At 42.7% G+C, this 17,428-nt stretch overlaps 1 protein-coding gene across 2 annotated transcripts in view; it reads right to left on the bottom strand.

The window, feature by feature from the left end:
- Window positions 1–236: 236 nt before the first annotated feature.
- Window positions 237–17,428, bottom strand: part of tdrd6a (tudor domain containing 6a) — a 63,387-nt gene continuing 46,195 nt past the window's right edge. Inside the window, exons 8-14 of one of the 2 annotated variants that reach the window (XM_015948255.3) lie at window positions 15,324–15,397; window positions 15,198–15,249; window positions 15,059–15,090; window positions 14,912–14,972; window positions 11,717–11,784; window positions 7,194–7,248; window positions 237–716 (exon numbers count right to left, since the gene is read on the bottom strand). In XM_015948255.3, coding sequence (XP_015803741.3) covers window positions 628–716; window positions 7,194–7,248; window positions 11,717–11,784; window positions 14,912–14,972; window positions 15,059–15,090; window positions 15,198–15,249; window positions 15,324–15,397 — 431 coding nt within the window. In that variant the 3' untranslated portion in view covers window positions 237–627. The remainder of the gene's footprint in view (window positions 717–7,193; window positions 7,249–11,716; window positions 11,785–14,911; window positions 14,973–15,058; window positions 15,091–15,197; window positions 15,250–15,323; window positions 15,398–17,428) is intronic. The other variant, XM_054748505.2, reaches the window with a different exon arrangement.

Below are 17,428 nucleotides of genomic sequence, written 5' to 3'. Positions count from 1 at the left end.
ATTAAGATTTTTTAAAACTTCATTTTGACATGGAGGCTGAAATGTTCTAATCTAAATGGGTCAAACTGAATTGCTATAGTCTTTGCTGTGGCGCAATGGTTAGAGCTGTTGCCTCACATCAAGAAGGTCTCGGGTTTATATGAAGTATAAATTTTGGTCAGTTTTCAGTACATTTTTGTCCTCATTTTTATGAAGAAAGACAAATCAAGGGTTGCAGTAAGAATGGAAACAGAAGATGCACTCAAACTAGTTTATTATGCAAACACAAAAATGTTTAAAACGTGTCCACAGCAGACAACTATTTGTTGCATACCACAAGAATGAAACTGAAATAAGCATTTTAAAAGTTTTAACAACTTGAACTTAGTCAATTTATGTGGCAGTGTTTTAGAACATATGCAGAACAGTGGACCACGATAAACTTCTACGCTTTGTACAACTCTTACAATACAGTATTGTAACTAATGTTTTTAATGCAATAATGAAACTAAATATTAGATAAAAAAACTGACCTGCATTAAATCAAGACTGGCATTGAAAGGTAAGAACAAACTAAATAACACAAACTGATCTGACTTACAGTCAAACTTAATGCACTTGAACAACTTGAAACAAAAATAAAAGAAGTCACTCCTCACACTGGTCTTCAGCCAGAAGATCATCCCGTGTATCTTTTATGACCAGAGAGAGATGAGTGATCTTAGATAGCTGCGCCTCTAAAATAGAAACAACATATTAGAGACTTGATGCAACTCATGCTAATACATAAAAGACTAAAACAAATGAATAATACATTTTATTTGAAGCGCCTTTCAAAGAACTCAAGGTCATTGCACAATCAGGGTAAAATAAAACATTCAAACACTAGAAAATCTAAAACCCAATTAAAACATCAGATAAAACACCTATAACAGTTAGTACATAAGCTATTTTATGAGTTTTGAGATTAGCCTGGAATTAGTGAAGGCTAGTCATTGTAACAGAATGAAATGAGTTTTTCCCCTCTTCTGCACAGGACTAGTCTGCATGAGATATGGTCTCAAGGTCTCATGCATTCCTTCTAACCTGCTTATTTTCAGCTCAACAAAAGAATGAAGAATGAACTCTTTTCTTTTAATTAATCAAAGAACTCTATTTTAATAAAGCTAATCCAACCAAGTGTTAGTCAATAAATAAGATGTGACCGATCTGTGAAATCAAAATATTAATTACTTTATTATAATCCTATAGAATATAAAGGTACTATGACTTTAAATGTTCCAGTTAGACTGATTTCCCGTAGCGTTAAGACATGACACATTACTTCACTGATCCAATCAGAATCTGACAGATCTGACGGAGGCGTGGTTTTGACGGTGTTTGGTAAAACCTGTCAACTTTTCATTCGACCATAAACCATAACATCCAAAGTATAAAACTATGCCCACTTCATCTCTAACGCCAGTTCTAAGTGTTCCAGAGCAGTTGTCGGAGTGGCCAATCCGTAACTTTCCTCTTTAACCGAAAGAACCAATGACAAGCTGGAAAATTTGTTGCTGTTCGAACTGCTGCAACAGTACCTTTCAGAATAAAAGCTGAACCATCAAGACCCAGGCTCGGGTCTCACCAGATGCCAATAAAATTGTCGTGACCCGGAAGTATCTCAAGACGGGTGGTCGGCTGCCGTGGCTGTTTCTACAGGCTCCTGCTCCATAAGGTCAAACTGGACCTTTACACCTCCTGATCTAGACGGGGACTTCCACTCAGGGTATGTAGACCGACAAAAATGGCGTCGAATGTGTTTATGAATCTCCTAATCAAAGCTTAACGCGAAGACATCACCTTCAGTTCCCATCAGAACTAATCGCTTCTTCGGATTTGCTGGGTCTGAGTGACATCACACATCATCCATTCACCGTCTCATACACCTTAGTTACACCATACATTTAGTGCTCAAAGTCAGTCTAGTTTAATTTGTTAGTAATAAAGTTCTTAACTTTTCAACTTGACACTCTCTCTTCTGTTGTCTCAGTGAATACAAAGCTGTTATCTAATCCCTGCATTAAAAAGTTCTAATCTTCTGGTTTAAATAATCTCACAGATCCGTAAGGTGGATTTCATATTTCCTATGGAATCCTACGCCTTATGGCTTAATAAATAGCATGTAATTTAAATCATTACATCATGTTCCTTAGGTGAGCAGGTAATGAGTTCCATAGGTAGGGTGCCGATCTGCTAAATGCTCGGTATCCCATCATGACAAGACGTGCTAGTGGATTATTTAAGTTGATGGAAGCAGATCATCTGAGCATGTGAGAGGGTTTAGTGACTTGTAAAAGAAAAGAAAGAAAGCAATTTTTTAGATAGCACCTCTCAAGATAAAAATACTGAGGTGCTTCACATTAACAAAAAAAAAAACTTAAAATACAAAAAAAGATTTAAAAAATTTTTCTGAAATATGTTCTAATTGAGAAAATAAAACTGTAATAAAAAATTATGTAAGGAAAGGGAGAGAAAATGTATAGGAAAGAGGGAAATCAGTGGATCGCAGGAAAGGCAGAATAAGTAGAAAGAGCAGGAGGAGGAAAGGGTGGTGACGAAAGGTCACGCAAAAGCCAGCTTGAACAAGTAAGTTCTCAGTTTCTTTTTAAAGGAGACCACCAAGTCCACTGATCTCAGGCTCAGGGGAGAGAGGTCCAGAGTCTGGGGCTACAGCAGAAATTGTAGGAGCTGCACGAGATAAGAGGGGGCAAGATTATTAATGGCCTTATATGCAAGGACTAGGGTTGTCACGGTGTGAAAATTTAACCTCACAGTTATTGTGACCAAAACTATCACGGTTTTCGGTATTATTGCGGCATTTTTTTTAAACGTGTTACATTTTCAGACAACTAAATAAACCCTGTATATCAGGAAAATATTGTCCTCAGTTTGTGCCTGAATTTAGCCTAAAATGTGTTAGTTTGTAATTATGTTGTTTATTTGTTTACATTTTTCCCCTTTAGTCTTTACAATACCAATATTTGTCCATAACTTCTTTTTTGTCTGCTTGATGTCATTTTAAAAATATTAGACCAGATGATACTCCGTACTCAAGTAGCCTTATAATCAGATACTTTTTTTTTTACCCTTACTTGAGTAATAAACCCTATATCAGGAAAATATTGTTCTTGGTTTGTGTTTTTCCAGTGAGCTTTGCAGATATGGGAAAATGTCATCAGGCAGTAATCTTTGTTAAATTAATAATTATTCTCTGAGAGAGACCAACTCTTATCTGCCCCTGGGAGCCCAGAGATTAATAATCAGTTGTAGGTTCTCCTTTTGGGGAATCGTCAACACGTTTGACTAAGAGGGTACTCGTGGTACGAGAAAACTGCTCAGGGTCAAAAATGGTTGGGAATCACTGTCGTAACTCATGGATTTTCTGTTCCTGATCACGTGACGTGACACACAGGGGTGAAGATCAGCTTTAGAGCTCAGAAGTTTACTTGGGCCTGAACAAGGCCCACCTTGTTAAAAAATGCAGCTGTCAATGGCAGTTGAATTTAAAATGACGACTTCGGTCGTTAGTGGCCATTAATGAGTTAAAGAAATACCATACTGAATCTGCACTGCTTAAGGTCCTTGATGATTTTATTGGCAAATGATTCCGGTGATGCTGTGGTTCTGGTGCTCTTGGACTTGACATCAGCCTTTGAAACCATTGATCATAACATCCTAATAAACCGGCTGGAGCGGTCTGTGGGCATTACGGGCCAGGCACTTAAGTGGATAAGATCCTACTTGACTGGGAGGAGTTTTTGTGTGAGGTTGGGGGACTGTTCCTCCAATCTGGCTGAGCTGCCTTGGGGAGTTCCCCAGGGATCGATTTTGGCCCCACTATTTTTCTCCTTATATCTCCTACCCCTGGGTGAACTATTCCGTAAACATGACGTGTCATTCCATCTATATGCTGATGATTGCCAGGTCATTTTTCCAATTAAGCGTGGTGGCTTATGCACCATTCAACCTCTATTGGACTGCCTGGAGGACATCAAGTTATGGTTGGCTCAGAACTTCTTGTGTTTTAACGAACACAAGACTGAAGTTATTCTGTTTACGCCACCTAAGACCCCAGGAGGTGCCCAAGGGCTTGATTTTTCCACTCTGGCACCGCATCAGAAGGCGGAAGTCACTAACTTAGGGGTAAAACTGGACGCAGAACTCAGATTTGACCAGTGTTCGGAGTAACGCCGTTTAAATATAACGGCGTTACTAACGGCGTTCTTTTTTAGGTAACAGAATAATCTAATTAATTACTTTTCCCGCCGTTGCAACGCCGTTACCGTTACTGGGGATGGGGTTGTGCGTTACTATGTGCTTGTCGAACGTTGAGCATCAGTGAGGCTTTCTGACCACCACACTTCAGCTGCAGCCAGGGAGAAAGAGGTGTCGGTAACGCACTTACAAACACGATGATTGGCCGGGCGGAGACCCTCACTGTCTCAGTCGCTGCCTGCAGCTGTAGACCCAACAAAGCGCTGATGGGATTAACGCCGTTTAAAATAACCACGTTAATAAAAAATATTTCTTTCTGTAACGAGCAAACTAATTAATTACCGTCCTCTTTTAACAAAACGATTGTTTCTGTACTGATAAGGAAATGCGTGCGTTAAGCAGCGCGGTGTGTTGAAGCTGTCATCAGCTGATCAGGAGCTAAAGAGGTAGATGTTTTCATCCAAGCGCATCACGGCCCGTGAAGAACGAGGAAGACGTGATAAATATCTACGGCTGCAGGTGTGGATCTGCAGCCGTGCCCTTCTTAGCGTGACAGCGGGACGTCCCGAAGGTCCGCTCACCTGTTCACTGCTCAGACGTCCTGATCTTCTACCTTCCTAGATCATCCAGCTGTAACCTGTTTCTGATCATGTGTTTAGTCCCGCTGAAACACTGATGCATCAGCCTCAGACGTCATGGAGCTCAGGTGTTATTAGAACTACCTGTGTCTGTTTACCACCCAGCTTCAGCTCTTCTGTGGTTGGGTCTGACCCACGTTAGTAAATGTAAGTCCTCCATCAAGCTTGTGCCTCTTCTAGTGTCATTTTAAAGGATTTTATTTATTTATTTAACCGTTACTAGATTACCCGCAACAGAAATGCTACTAAAAACACACAATTATGTGAAGCTGGAAAAATTAAAATACTGCGCAAAATTACATTTATTTCTGTAATTTAACTAGACTGAGAGACCATTTAAAGGCTCGGGAACCTTTACAGGTGTTTCTATTTGCAATTTTAAATTTTAGCTGATTGGGGTCTTGTTAAATATCACACCTTTTAATAGTCTAGATAAGTGTAATGTTCCTGTTAGTAGTTCCTCCTGTTAAGTGCTTATTTATTTAAATTATTCAGGTTTATAAAAAGCATTTTGACATACATTTTATTATGTTCCAGTCATTAGTCATTAGGTTGCAGGTTCAAGTCCCGCTCAGTCTGTTGCTGTCGTTGTGTCCTTGGGCAAGACACTTAACCCACGTTGCCTGCTGGTGGTGGTCGGAGGGACCGGTGGCGCCAGTGCTCGGCAGCCTCACCTCTGTCAGTGCGCCCCAGGGCAGCTGTGGCTACATTGTAGCTCAACCCCACCAGTGTGTGAATGTGTGTGTGAATGGGTGAATGACTGATTGTGTTGTAAAGCGCCTTGGGGGGTTCCAGGACTCTAGAAGGCGCTATATCAAATACAGGCCATTTACAGGCCATTTAGTCATTTATATTTCACTATTGTAGTAATTATTGCATGCTTTAATGAAAAAAGTAACTAAGTAGTTATTTTTCTTGGTAATTAGTTACTTTTATAATCTTGTAACTCAGTTAGTAACTTGACTTACTTTTTTAACAAAGTAATCAGTAACTATAACTAATTACTTTTTTAAAGTAACGTTCCCAACACTGGGTTTGACGCTCAAGTGAATGGTATTGTGAGATCTTGCTTTTTTCATCTACGCCGCATAGCGAAAATTAAGCCATTTCTGTCCCATAGTCATTTGGAAACTGTAATCCATGCCTTTGTTCCCTGCAGGCTGGATTATTGTAATTCGCTATATGCGGGGCTTAGGCAAGCTCCAATAGCACGCCTCCAGGCGGTTCAGAACTCTGCAGCTCGGTTGTTAACATCTACCAGGAGGTCTGAACATATTACACCAGTCCTACGTGCCTTGCTTGGCTCCCTGTCTTTTATCACATCAGGTTTAAGGTCATCCTGTTTGTGTTTAAGGCATTAAACTCAGAGGCACCTAAATATCTTGCTGAAATCATCCACCAACATGTCCCGGTGCGTTCCCTTAGGTCAGCTGACCAGAGATTACTAACTGTGCCCAGGTACAGCCTGAAGTCTCGTGGGAGTCGTGCCTTTTCAGTACTTGGGCCAAGTCTCTGGAATGAGCTGCCAGCTGATGTAAAACAGGCTAAGTCATTAGAAACCTTTAAAGGAAGACTAAAAACACATCTGTTCTCGCTGGCGTTTGGACTTTGAAGTTGGGGGAAGTAGGGCCGGATATTGGACTGTGAACTTGCACTCAGGTTTTCGTATTGTATTTTAAACGGATTTATTATTGTATTTTAATGGTCATTTCTCTGTCCTATGGTGGTGCTTTTTATTGGTGTACAGCGCTTTGTTTGTCCATTTTGGCCATGTGAAAGCGCTCTATAAATAAAGTTGATTTGATTTGGATCCACATTTCAACAGCACAGTGAGGTGGAGACTCCTGGTCTACCTTTCTACAGTTTGCTCAAATCCTAGAAAGAATATTTGAGGTCATCTTTTATTTTACTTTCACAATTTACCTAGATTTAAAAAGCTATTCAGCAACTAGCCAACTAGTGTGTGTGTGTGTGGTGTGTGTGTGTGTGTGTGTGTGTGTGTACGTACAACTTACACTTTACATTCTTGTGTCCTGGTATAAAATATATTAATGGTTTAAACATCTCAACTGTTTCAAACATACAGGTGATTGTCACCAAAATTAGAACATGGGCATTTAATAAAAGCTAAGTTTAGCCTGCAACTGTGATTGTCTAAATTTTGCATATATTCATTGACTTTAGTTTATTCCATGAAACGAGTGATAAGAGTATGTGAAAAAATATAAATACATTTTGTTAAACATGTTTTGTTCCCACTGGAAAATAATGTTTCATGTGCCCTCCTGCTGCCACAGCCTTGCAGATTAAATAGCTTACCAAAACTGTCTTCAGCAGCAGATGTTTGCTCTGTCAGCGTGCTTTCATCTGGACCCTGGGACGTAAAAAAAAAGCAGGTGATGTTGGCATGTGCTCTAAAAACTTTACAGACAAGTGACTACATCTGGGGTCTCTTTTGGGCTGTGCCAGATAACACTCCCAATAATAGTGGCAGACAAATTTCCATGATTAACCCTCTGCAGTCAATCCATGTGCCGGCGCGTTATGGCGCGCTGGTCGCATTACTCCAATTATTACGCAACCAAGAAACTACTTAGCGTCTTGATTACAGCTTGTTTTGAAAAAGGGGTTTAGAACTAAATAACAGTAGTGATTTAACATGTTTATTGAAGTAAAAGTATTTTACTTCAATAAACGGGGCACAGATGAGGATCTCAGTCTCATCTTCATTCAGCTGAAGAAAGCTCCCAGCCATCCAGGTTTTAATAGTCTAAGCAGGTGTGTAACAGCTGCAGCTTAGAAATCTCATGGGGCTTAAAGGAGATGTACAGTTGGATGTCATCTGTGTAAAGATGGTAGGAGATTCTTTTGAAGGAGCTCAGGATGTGCTGAAGAGGAAGCAGATAGAGGAGGAATAGCAGAGGGCCCAGCATAGAACCTTGTGGGACACCATGAGTAAGGGAGGTGGTGGAGGACCTAAACCTGGAGACGGCCACAGAAAAGGAGCGCTCAAACAGACAAGAGAACCACTCCAGAGCAGTTTCTGATAGGCCTACCCCGTCTCTCAGCCTCTCCAGTAGCAGGTGATGGTCAACAGTGTCAAAGGCTGCAGTCAGGTCCAGCAGGACCAGAACAGAACAGTCCCCTGCATCACTGTGAGTCAGAAGGTCATTAGAGACCCTAAGAAGAGCTGTTTCAGTAGAATGAGCTCTATGAAAACCTGACTGGAAGCTACCGTAGATGTTATGTTCATCAAGAGCAGCTGTGAGTGGTTTAGCCACAACCTTTTCCAAGATCTTGGGAGATGAACAGAAGTTTAGAGATGGGTTTGAAGCTGCTATGGAGAGAGGGGTGAAGACTCGGTTTTTTAAGAAGCGGGTGGATTACAGCCACTTTAGAAAACCTGTTCAATTACGATCATTGTTTTAATTCAGAACTAGTTTTTGAGCATTAGCGAATGTAGTGAAGCAGCTCTCACACGACCATTTTAGACCAATACAGTGCACGCATTTAGTTAACAGAAATCCAACACAGCGGTGTCCTCAGAGTGCAAAAACTGCGGCAATAACTTAGAAGCTTTTTAATCAGTTAACAAAAAATATTTCCTGGTGCTGCAACACGTGCAAGATAACACTTTGTTCCTGCTGCTACTCTACGAACCCATGTTGTCCGCACAAGCACTCACAGTGAGAGACTTCTGGGTGGCAGTTCATGTTAGGGCTGTCACGGTAACCGCAAAAATGAAATATCGCAATATGAAGAAGCCCACCGCGCTGCATCATGGGCCACCGCGATTACTGAACTTAATTCAACTCGATGCATGTTGAGAAGGATGGCTGCACTGGTATCAAAACAAAACGTTACTTCGCTCCTTTGGGAGCACTTTGGTTTTCAGTACGTCAGCTGCTGCGCAGCCAGAGTCCTTGGCCAAGACAGAGCTGCAGCGGCAAAAAAATAAATAAATGAACGCTCGGAGACCTGCTGAAGTCCCAGACAAGCACTGCTTCTGCAACCGTCCCGAAGAGAGTTTGAGCCGAGCTGGAGCTCACTCGCTACCTGCAGGAGGAATGCATCCACCCTAAAGAACCCCCCCCCCCCCGACATGGTGGAGCAACAACCGGGAGAGATTCCCTTTGCTCGCCAGAGTCGCACGCAAGTACATGTGTGTAAAGCCTGATTTAAGCTTGGTTTATGCTTGACGCATTCATTTTCCGCGCGGTGATGCGGCTCGCGGATGGAACGCGCTTCACAACTCGCAGCTTTTAGTGCAACGAGCGCACCATCCGAGAGGGTTTTCAGTGTTGCTGCAAATGTTGCCACCCCTCTCAGATCCTCTCTCAAACCGTATATGGTTAACATGCTGGTTTTCCTTGTGGGTAACAAGGACGTGACCGAGCTATAAATCACCGTCATTCGTGTGTGTGAAAGTTAAAGTGAAATGATAGTGGCCCGCGCCCGGCACATGTAATTTTTTATGCTTAATTTTAAACAACTAAACAAAATGGGGACTTGTTTCTTATTTGTTAGATGCTGCAGCCAAATTTGCATTTAAGTTTTACCTTCTCCTGAATTTTGTTGTTTTTAAGTTCAGTCGGACTCCGACTGTCGAAGAAACAAACGTTACTGCGATCTGTGTTGTTACTGCCCTTTGATCTGCATTCAGTAAAGTGTTATAAAAGAAGGCACGGAAATTTTTAACCTTTTAGAAATGTGTAAGCATTATGTTTAGATAGTGCTGCAATAATATCGCACACCGCAATATTAAGCCACCCTGAATCACCGCAGGGGGAATTCCTCAACCGCGACAGCCCTAGTTCATGTCCTCGATGAGAAGAGTATTTTTGTAATTAATTTATTGCAATGCCTTTATTTTAGTGAGGTTATTACACATCATAGACATAAATTCTATGGTTCTAATTATTGACATTTCTCTTGGTGTTTCGGTTTTCAGCCTTAGTTTCCTCATTTTGAGTTTCAGCCAAGAATTTTTATACGTGCATCCTTAGTCCTGTATTTACATAGGACCTTTTAAAGTCACAGAACATACCAAGGCTCTTTACAACAACAGCCATTCACCCATGCACACGTTCATTCACATACTGTTGGGGATTAGCCAAAATGTGACCACAGCTGCCCTGGGACACACAGAGAGCAGTGTTGCCAACTCAGCAACTTTGTCACTGTTCCGAACGACTTTTTGACCCCCCCTCAACGACTTTTTTTCCAAAAAGCGCCTAGCGACAAACTTAACATTTCTCAGGACCCGTTGCTACTTTCTGTAGAACTTTCATGTAGATATTCCCCACAGATTAGCAACAAAGAAACCATTTGCACTCTGAACCGTTCTTCCGGGAGTAAGGAAAGAGAAAGATAATCTGCACATGTGCAAGAGGACTGACCAATCATAAACCGTTTTCGGCCGGGCCGATTCGCTGAAGAGAAGAGTACAGCTGCAGAGCTGGAGACAGCCGATGTACGTCTGCTGCTTTCATATTGCTGCAGGCTCACGCTTCTACTAGAGACGGCGCGGGCGTCAACCTGCCATCTCTGGTTCTGCAGCCGTCAGACACTTTGGCTTTTCCTGCATTTGGCAAATACAGTCATCGGGAGTTTCAACTACCGTCCCGTTTACACACGCAGCTCTGTGGCTCATCTGAATTTCCTTCAGAGACACAGGGATGGTTATACTATGAGACACCCGCTCCCTTTTGCTCGGTGCGTCATTATCACGATGGAGAGAATACACAACAGAGAAGTTGAGAAACTATGAGGTGTAAAAAAACAGCTTTTTAGGAAAATGTCTGTGAGAATGAGGAGAGCAGGAGTTCTGAGTTATATCCTAAAACAGAACGGTTTGGATCACCACACCATATCTGTCTTAATGTCACTTTGATACTTTTGGAATTTATTGCACATATCAAAGCAATTTGGGCCATTTTAATCATACTAATTAATAACTTTAACATATAACATAGTTTTTATTTTCCTCCCTTTTGGTCCTATTATATATATATATATATATATATATATATATATATATATATATATATATATATATTTAGATGCTATGGGGAAACCGAACGCTAATGTGGCGTGATGAAGTCATCAATATGTAAATTAGCATGTGATGTCATCTGGCGACATCTAGTGACTTTTGGGGGGAACTTCAGCTACTTTCAGTCAAAAACAGTTGGCAACACTGACAGAGAGGCAAGGCTGCCGTACGTAGGCACCACTGGTCCCTCTGACAACCACCAGCAGACAAGGAGGGTGAAGTGTGGACATGGTGACTGCGACAGGCTGAGCAGGGCGTGAACCCGTGACCCTCTGGTTACAGGGCAGGCACTTCACTCCTTTGCAACGTTGTCCAAAATAAGTCTCGTTTTGGAAACTTCTCTTAGCCACAAATAACCATAAAAACAAAGTCTTGAAGCAAAGTCTCGAACATCCCTGTCCAGCCCAGGACAGATTATTTCTATTACATTTTCCATTCAGCACTTTAGTCCATAAGGCAGCTTTTCGAGCTGGGAACAAACATCACATTGATGACAGAGATTGCCCGTTATCTCTGGTTGCTCCACTTTAATTTATTTTTTATCATCACCTCTAGTGAGCCATGCTATTGATTTTCATGTTAACATTTCCACATTTTCTATGTTACAGCCACTAATGTTTGCCTTTGCCAGACCACAGTTGTAGATAAGAAATTTGTTTTAACGGTTTTAGCCTGATTGTCAAATAAAGGTTTGTAGGATAAAGGGGACGGTTTTTTTGAGAAGACAAATTTTTAATTGACAAATGTCTTAAACATTTTATACAATAGAGAAAATGTCCTCGATTACCTTGTTTTGTGGTGGAGTTGGCGAGCGCTCATCACAGTCCTCGGTTAAGGTTTCAGCGTCTTCGGAGTCTGACAGAATAATGAAACATCGATGTAAGTATAAAGAGGCACAGCACTTTTCTAAACCTTGTTTGAGCATGATCAGAATAGTGAGTTTGATTTGGTCTGAAGAAAGGTTGAACGATCTCACTTTCTGATAAAAATTGCGATTTAGACGATATGTGATCATCAAAGCTGTGTTTTTTGCTGCACTTCTGACTGACCCGGGATCTGTTGTGTCAACTGGTTTACAGTGTTGCCCCTAATTTCAAAAGTGTGACAGCAGTAGAGGCAGGCACCAGTGGGGAGTGGGTGTTGCAGGAGCTCAGGCTGACGGAGTGGTGCAACCGAGAAATTTAACCAAGATTTTTTTTCCTTTTTGTGACGCTGCTATGGCCAATAATATTGATGGCTGTCATCTGTTGCTAAGTGTTTTGTCCCTCACTCAGCAATGTTCATTAGAGGGAGATGGAGACTGATTTGCTGGCTTCATGCTAGGACTTAACGATCTATTGTTTCTGGACCGAAATTGCAATTTCAAACAGCACAGTCATGTGACTGTCAAAGCTGCGGTTTTAGTGGTTTTGACTGATCCAGGATCAGTTGTGTAACTTTTTTTTTTTTTTTTTTTTTTACATCCGGGGTTTCTCCCGTGTTATGGCAGTGGCAAAAGCCAGTGCGGGGGAGGGGGTGTACCGTCCAGAGCTGAGCCCAACTCCACAGCTGACAGAGCTGCATGTTCAGGTTATTTTCCCTGTTTTATGTTCCCACACACAGCGCTGCTAGAGCTGATAATGGCACCATAGGTGAGCCCGGGACAGAGAGAGAGAACGCAGTTGAGTGGGGGAGAGAGACTCCTCCCACATCGGAGCAGGTTCAGGCTGATTTCTAAAGCTTGGTTTAAGCGTCATCAGCGCGAGTGCAGAATCGCACTTTAGTTGACTTGAAAGCTCAACTTCTCTTTTAAAAATGGTTCGAATGTTTCTGATGGCACACGCTAGTTCGAACAAGCTAAGGTGTCAGAATGTGTGCGTCTTAGGGTTGTCACGGTGTGAAAATTTAACCTCACGGTTATTGTGACCAAAATTATCACGGTTTTCGGTATTATTGCGGTATTTTTCTAAACATGTTCAATTTTCAGGAAACTAAATAAACCCTGTATATCAGGAAAATATTTTACTCAGTTTGTGTCTAAATTTTGCCTACAATTTGTTATTTTGTAATTATGTTGTTTATTTGTTTAAATATTTCCCCTTTAGTCTTTAAAAATACCAATATTTGCCCATAACTTTTTTGTCAGTTTGATGTCATCATTTAAAAAATATTAGATCAGATGATACTCAGTACTCAAGTAGCCTTCTAATTAGATACTTTTTTTACCCTTACTTGAGTAATAAACCCTGTATCAGGAAAATATTGTCCTCGGTTTGTGTCCTTCCAGTGAGCTTTGCAGATTTGGGAAAATGTCATCAGGCAGTAATCATTGTTAAATTCATAATTATTCTCTGAGAGAGACCAACTCTTATCTGCCCCTGGGAGCCCCGTAATGCATAGCGTCATTTCAACATGGGGGTGTCCGCGACACGGTTTATATGCAGGTAGCGGCGCTGCGGCTGCTTTATATAGCGACTCGTTGCGTTTTCCCTCAACATAAATCCTCGGATCACGCATTTTTGCTAAAACGCTTACTTGCCTTGCCTTGACTGTTGAGTTGTGGGTGATGGTCACGCAGATGTGTCATGAGATTTGAAGCGTTGCTGCCTTTCACAGACACTTTTTCTGCATGTGATGCAAACAGGATAGCCGTCTTCTATCAGCTGTCCCTCTGCATTCTTCAGATATCCAAAAAATGCCCGTACTTCCCACTTTGTCTTCTTTGAGGGATAATAAATGTCCTGAGCACTGCCGTCTCCTCCTTTGGCCATTATTTCAGCTTTAACTTCAAGAAAGTTTTGGTTGTAAACAACAAAGTGCGCATGTGTCGCCGGCAACTTCAGCAGATGATACGGTGGCTGGTAAGGGTCACCGCGCCTACACCGCAGCCACGGTAATTCAGAGATAATTTTTTTTTTTTAAAAACAAGACGGTTATTATTTTTGTCAACTTTTTTACCGGGGTTTACTGCTACACTGGTTACCGTGACAACCCTAGTGCGTCTCTCACGGAACTGACTTTTTAGTGAGGAAAATTTATCAAGACGGCTTCGAAAAACGTGCAGCCAGCCTGCCTTGGTAATAAAGGGAAAACTGTGCATTTTTTTATTTAATGCATTGAAAGGTATTTCTACCTACATATTTTCTCCATGCATTTTTGGAGTAGAACATGTTTTTATAAAGCTCCTCTCAAGACAAAAATCAAGTTGCTTGACAAACAAACATACAAAAAAAAAAAAGATAATGGGATAAAATATTAATAGCTTTAACTGTTGTTATTGTATGGTTAAATAGTAAATATTAATGTGAATGATTTGTGGTACTAGATTGGAATCTAGACCGTTTTTTCACTTAATCTACAGGATGGCTTGGCAGGCTAATGTTGGACCTTTGTTTGCAGAAAATTGTGAATTGAACCAAAATTGCAATTTCTGCTAGAAAAATTGCAATTCAATCTTTTCCTTAAATTGTACAGTCCTACTTCATGCAACAGCAAAAAGGAATCTACCACACTATGTGGACTTAAAACTCTTTTTGAAATTTTCAGATGGCACAAACCAGTCAGAGATGCAATAATTCAAAGAAAGCGTTGTGTCAGCGTTTGGTATCAGAGCCGTGCTTTTGTATGGAAAACACAATTGGGCTGTTAGCATCCCCAACATTTAGTTTCTATCTGTGCATTATCAGAGCACTATCTTTTAATGTTTTGATGAGACAATGTCATTTTGTGTTACCGTACTTTTTGAATGTGCTGAAAAGGGCTGGGTACTAGAATTTGGTACCTCTTTGGTACAGGCTGAAAACTTTAGGTAGGGACTAGTACCAAAAAAGTTATTTTTCAGAGCTAGATATTGGTACTTTCTCAATACAATAACTGTCTAACATGAACACTTCTGAGTTTGCAGACTAAGAACATGCTGAAAACATGTAGAAGATTTGGCGACAAACAACTGATACTGTTGGTGGACACATATGCTAATTCACAAAGTAAGACAGCTTGATACCTTGTCTGATGTCTGTCAAACTGATTTCTTCAACAAGAGATGTCAATTCATCAACCTTGTTCTATAACAGCAACAAAAAGAGTAGTTACTCAGAGCTAGCCCAATTACTATGCAGCCTAGTTTAGACATTTACAACATATACTTTACCAAATCTGAGTCAATTTGTGGGTCAGCATAATCTGGCAAAGGCACAAACATGGAAAAACAAACAAAATAAAAAAAATATGGGATGTCAAAGAAAATGGTTCAATTAAAAGTTTGCAAAAAAAAAAAGAAGCTGGCAAACCATAAAGTTTCTCATCATAAAGAGGCAAGGAGTCATCTTCAGTCAGTTTGTCCTGAAAAAGAAGATCAAAGAAACATTCTTAGTCAGAATACCAACCAGATCAGGAACCAGGAAGAACTTTTATACCTCATCAGAAGTGGAAGCAGACGAGGCTGGGACCTTGAGCTGCTGAGCTACATCTGTGATTCTGATAACAATCCCTGTTGAAAACAAATCACTGCAGTCAAAGTCAAACAGACATAAACAAGAATTTAGCGCTCTAACTTATACTATATCGTCATCGTCTTCCTCCGCTTATCCGGGTCCGGGTCGCGGGGGCAGCATCCCAACTAGGGAGCTCCAGACAGTCCTCTCCCCGGCCTTCTCCACCAGCTCCTCCGGCAGGACCCCAAGGCGTTCCCGGACCAGATTGGAGATTTAACCACTCCAACGTGTCCTGGGTCGACCCGGGGGACTCCTGCCGGCAGGACATGCCCGAAACACCTCCCCGGGGAGGCGTCCTGACCAGATGCCCAAACCACCTCAACTGGCTCCTTTCGATCCGGAGGAGCAGCGGTTCTACTCCGAGTCCCTCCCGAGTGTCCAAGCTCCTCACCCTATCTCTAAGAATGAGCCCGGCCACCCTACGGAGGAAACTCATTTCGGCCGCTTGTATCCGCGATTTTTTTTTTCCGGTCATTACCCAAAGCTCATGACCATAGGTGAGGATTGGGACGTAGATCGACCGGTAAATCGAGAGCCTGGCTTAGCTCCCTCTTCACCATGACAGATCGGCTCAGCGTCCAATGCGCCTGTCGATCTCCCGATCCCTCCTACCCTCACTCGTGAACAAGACCCCGAGATACTTAAACTCCTCCACTTGAGGTAGGACTTCTCCCCCGACCCGGAGTTGGCAAGCCACCCTTCTCCGGTCGAGAACCATGGTCTCAGATTTGGAGGTGCTGATCCTCATCCCAGCCATTTCACACTCGGCAGCGAACCTACCCAGCAAGAGCTGAAGGTCAGAGCTGGATGAAGCTAGAAGGACCACATCATCCGCAAAAAGCAGAGACGAGATTCTCCTGCCACCAAACTCCACACACTCCACACCACGGCTGCGCCTAGAAATTCTGTCCATAAAGGTAATGAACAGAACCGGTGACAAAGGGCAGCCCTGGCGGAGTCCAACCCTCACTGGGAACAGGTCCGACTTACTACCGGCTATGCGGACCAATCTCACGCTCCTCTGGTAAAGGGACTGAATGGCCCTTAACAGAAAGCCACCCACCCCATACTCCTGGAGCATCCCCCACAGGGTGCCCCTGGGGACACGGTCATAAGCCTTCTCCAAATCCACAAAACACATGTGGACTGGTTAGGCACACTCCCATGCCCCCTCAATCACCCTTGCAAGGGTATAGAGCTGGTCCACAGTTCCACGGCCAGGACGAAAACCACATTGCTCCTCCTCAATCTGAGATTCAACTATCGATCGGACCCTCCTCTACAATACCTTGGAGTAGACCTTTCCAGGGAGGCTGAGGAGTGTGATCCCCCTATAGTTGGAACATACCCTCAGGTCACCCTTCTTAAAAGATGGGGACCACCAACCTGCCTGCCACTCCACAGGAACTGCCCCCGATGACCACGCAATGTTGCAGAGACGTGTCAACCATGACAGCCCTACAACATCCATAGCCTTGAGATACCCAGGATGAACCTCATCCACCCCCGGGGCTCCGCCGCTGTGTAGTTGTTTGACTACCTCAGCAACTTCTGCCCCCGAGATCGGACAGTCCATCCCCAGGTCTCCCGGCTCTGGTTCCTCCTCGGAATGCGCATAGGTGGGATTGAGGAGCTCCTCAAAGTATTCCTTCCACCGTCCGACTATAGCCCCAGTTGACGTCAGCAGCTCCCCATCCCCACTGTAAACAGCATGAGCGAGTTGCTGTCTTCCTCTCCTGAGGCGCCGGACAGTTTGCCAGAACCTCTTTGGAGCCGATCGATATTCTTTCTCCATGGCTTTACCAAACTCCTCCCACGCCCGAGATTTTGCCTCGGCAACTGTTACTGCTGCACCCCGCTTGGTGTCTGCTGCCTCTGGAGACCCACAGACCAGCCATGCCCTGTAGGCCTCCTTCTTCAGCCTGACGGCTCCCCGAACCTCTGGTGTCCACCAGCGGGTACGGGGGTTGCCACCACGACTGGCACCGGCCACCTTGCGACCACAGCTAGCAACAGCCGCCTCAACA

Source organism: Nothobranchius furzeri, chromosome 2, assembly GCF_043380555.1.
Source record: "Nothobranchius furzeri strain GRZ-AD chromosome 2, NfurGRZ-RIMD1, whole genome shotgun sequence".
Classification (NCBI taxonomy): Eukaryota; Metazoa; Chordata; class Actinopteri; order Cyprinodontiformes; family Nothobranchiidae; genus Nothobranchius; species Nothobranchius furzeri.
The sequence above is the reverse complement of the archived record's forward strand: the minus strand, read 5'-3'. Positions and strand labels throughout refer to the sequence as shown.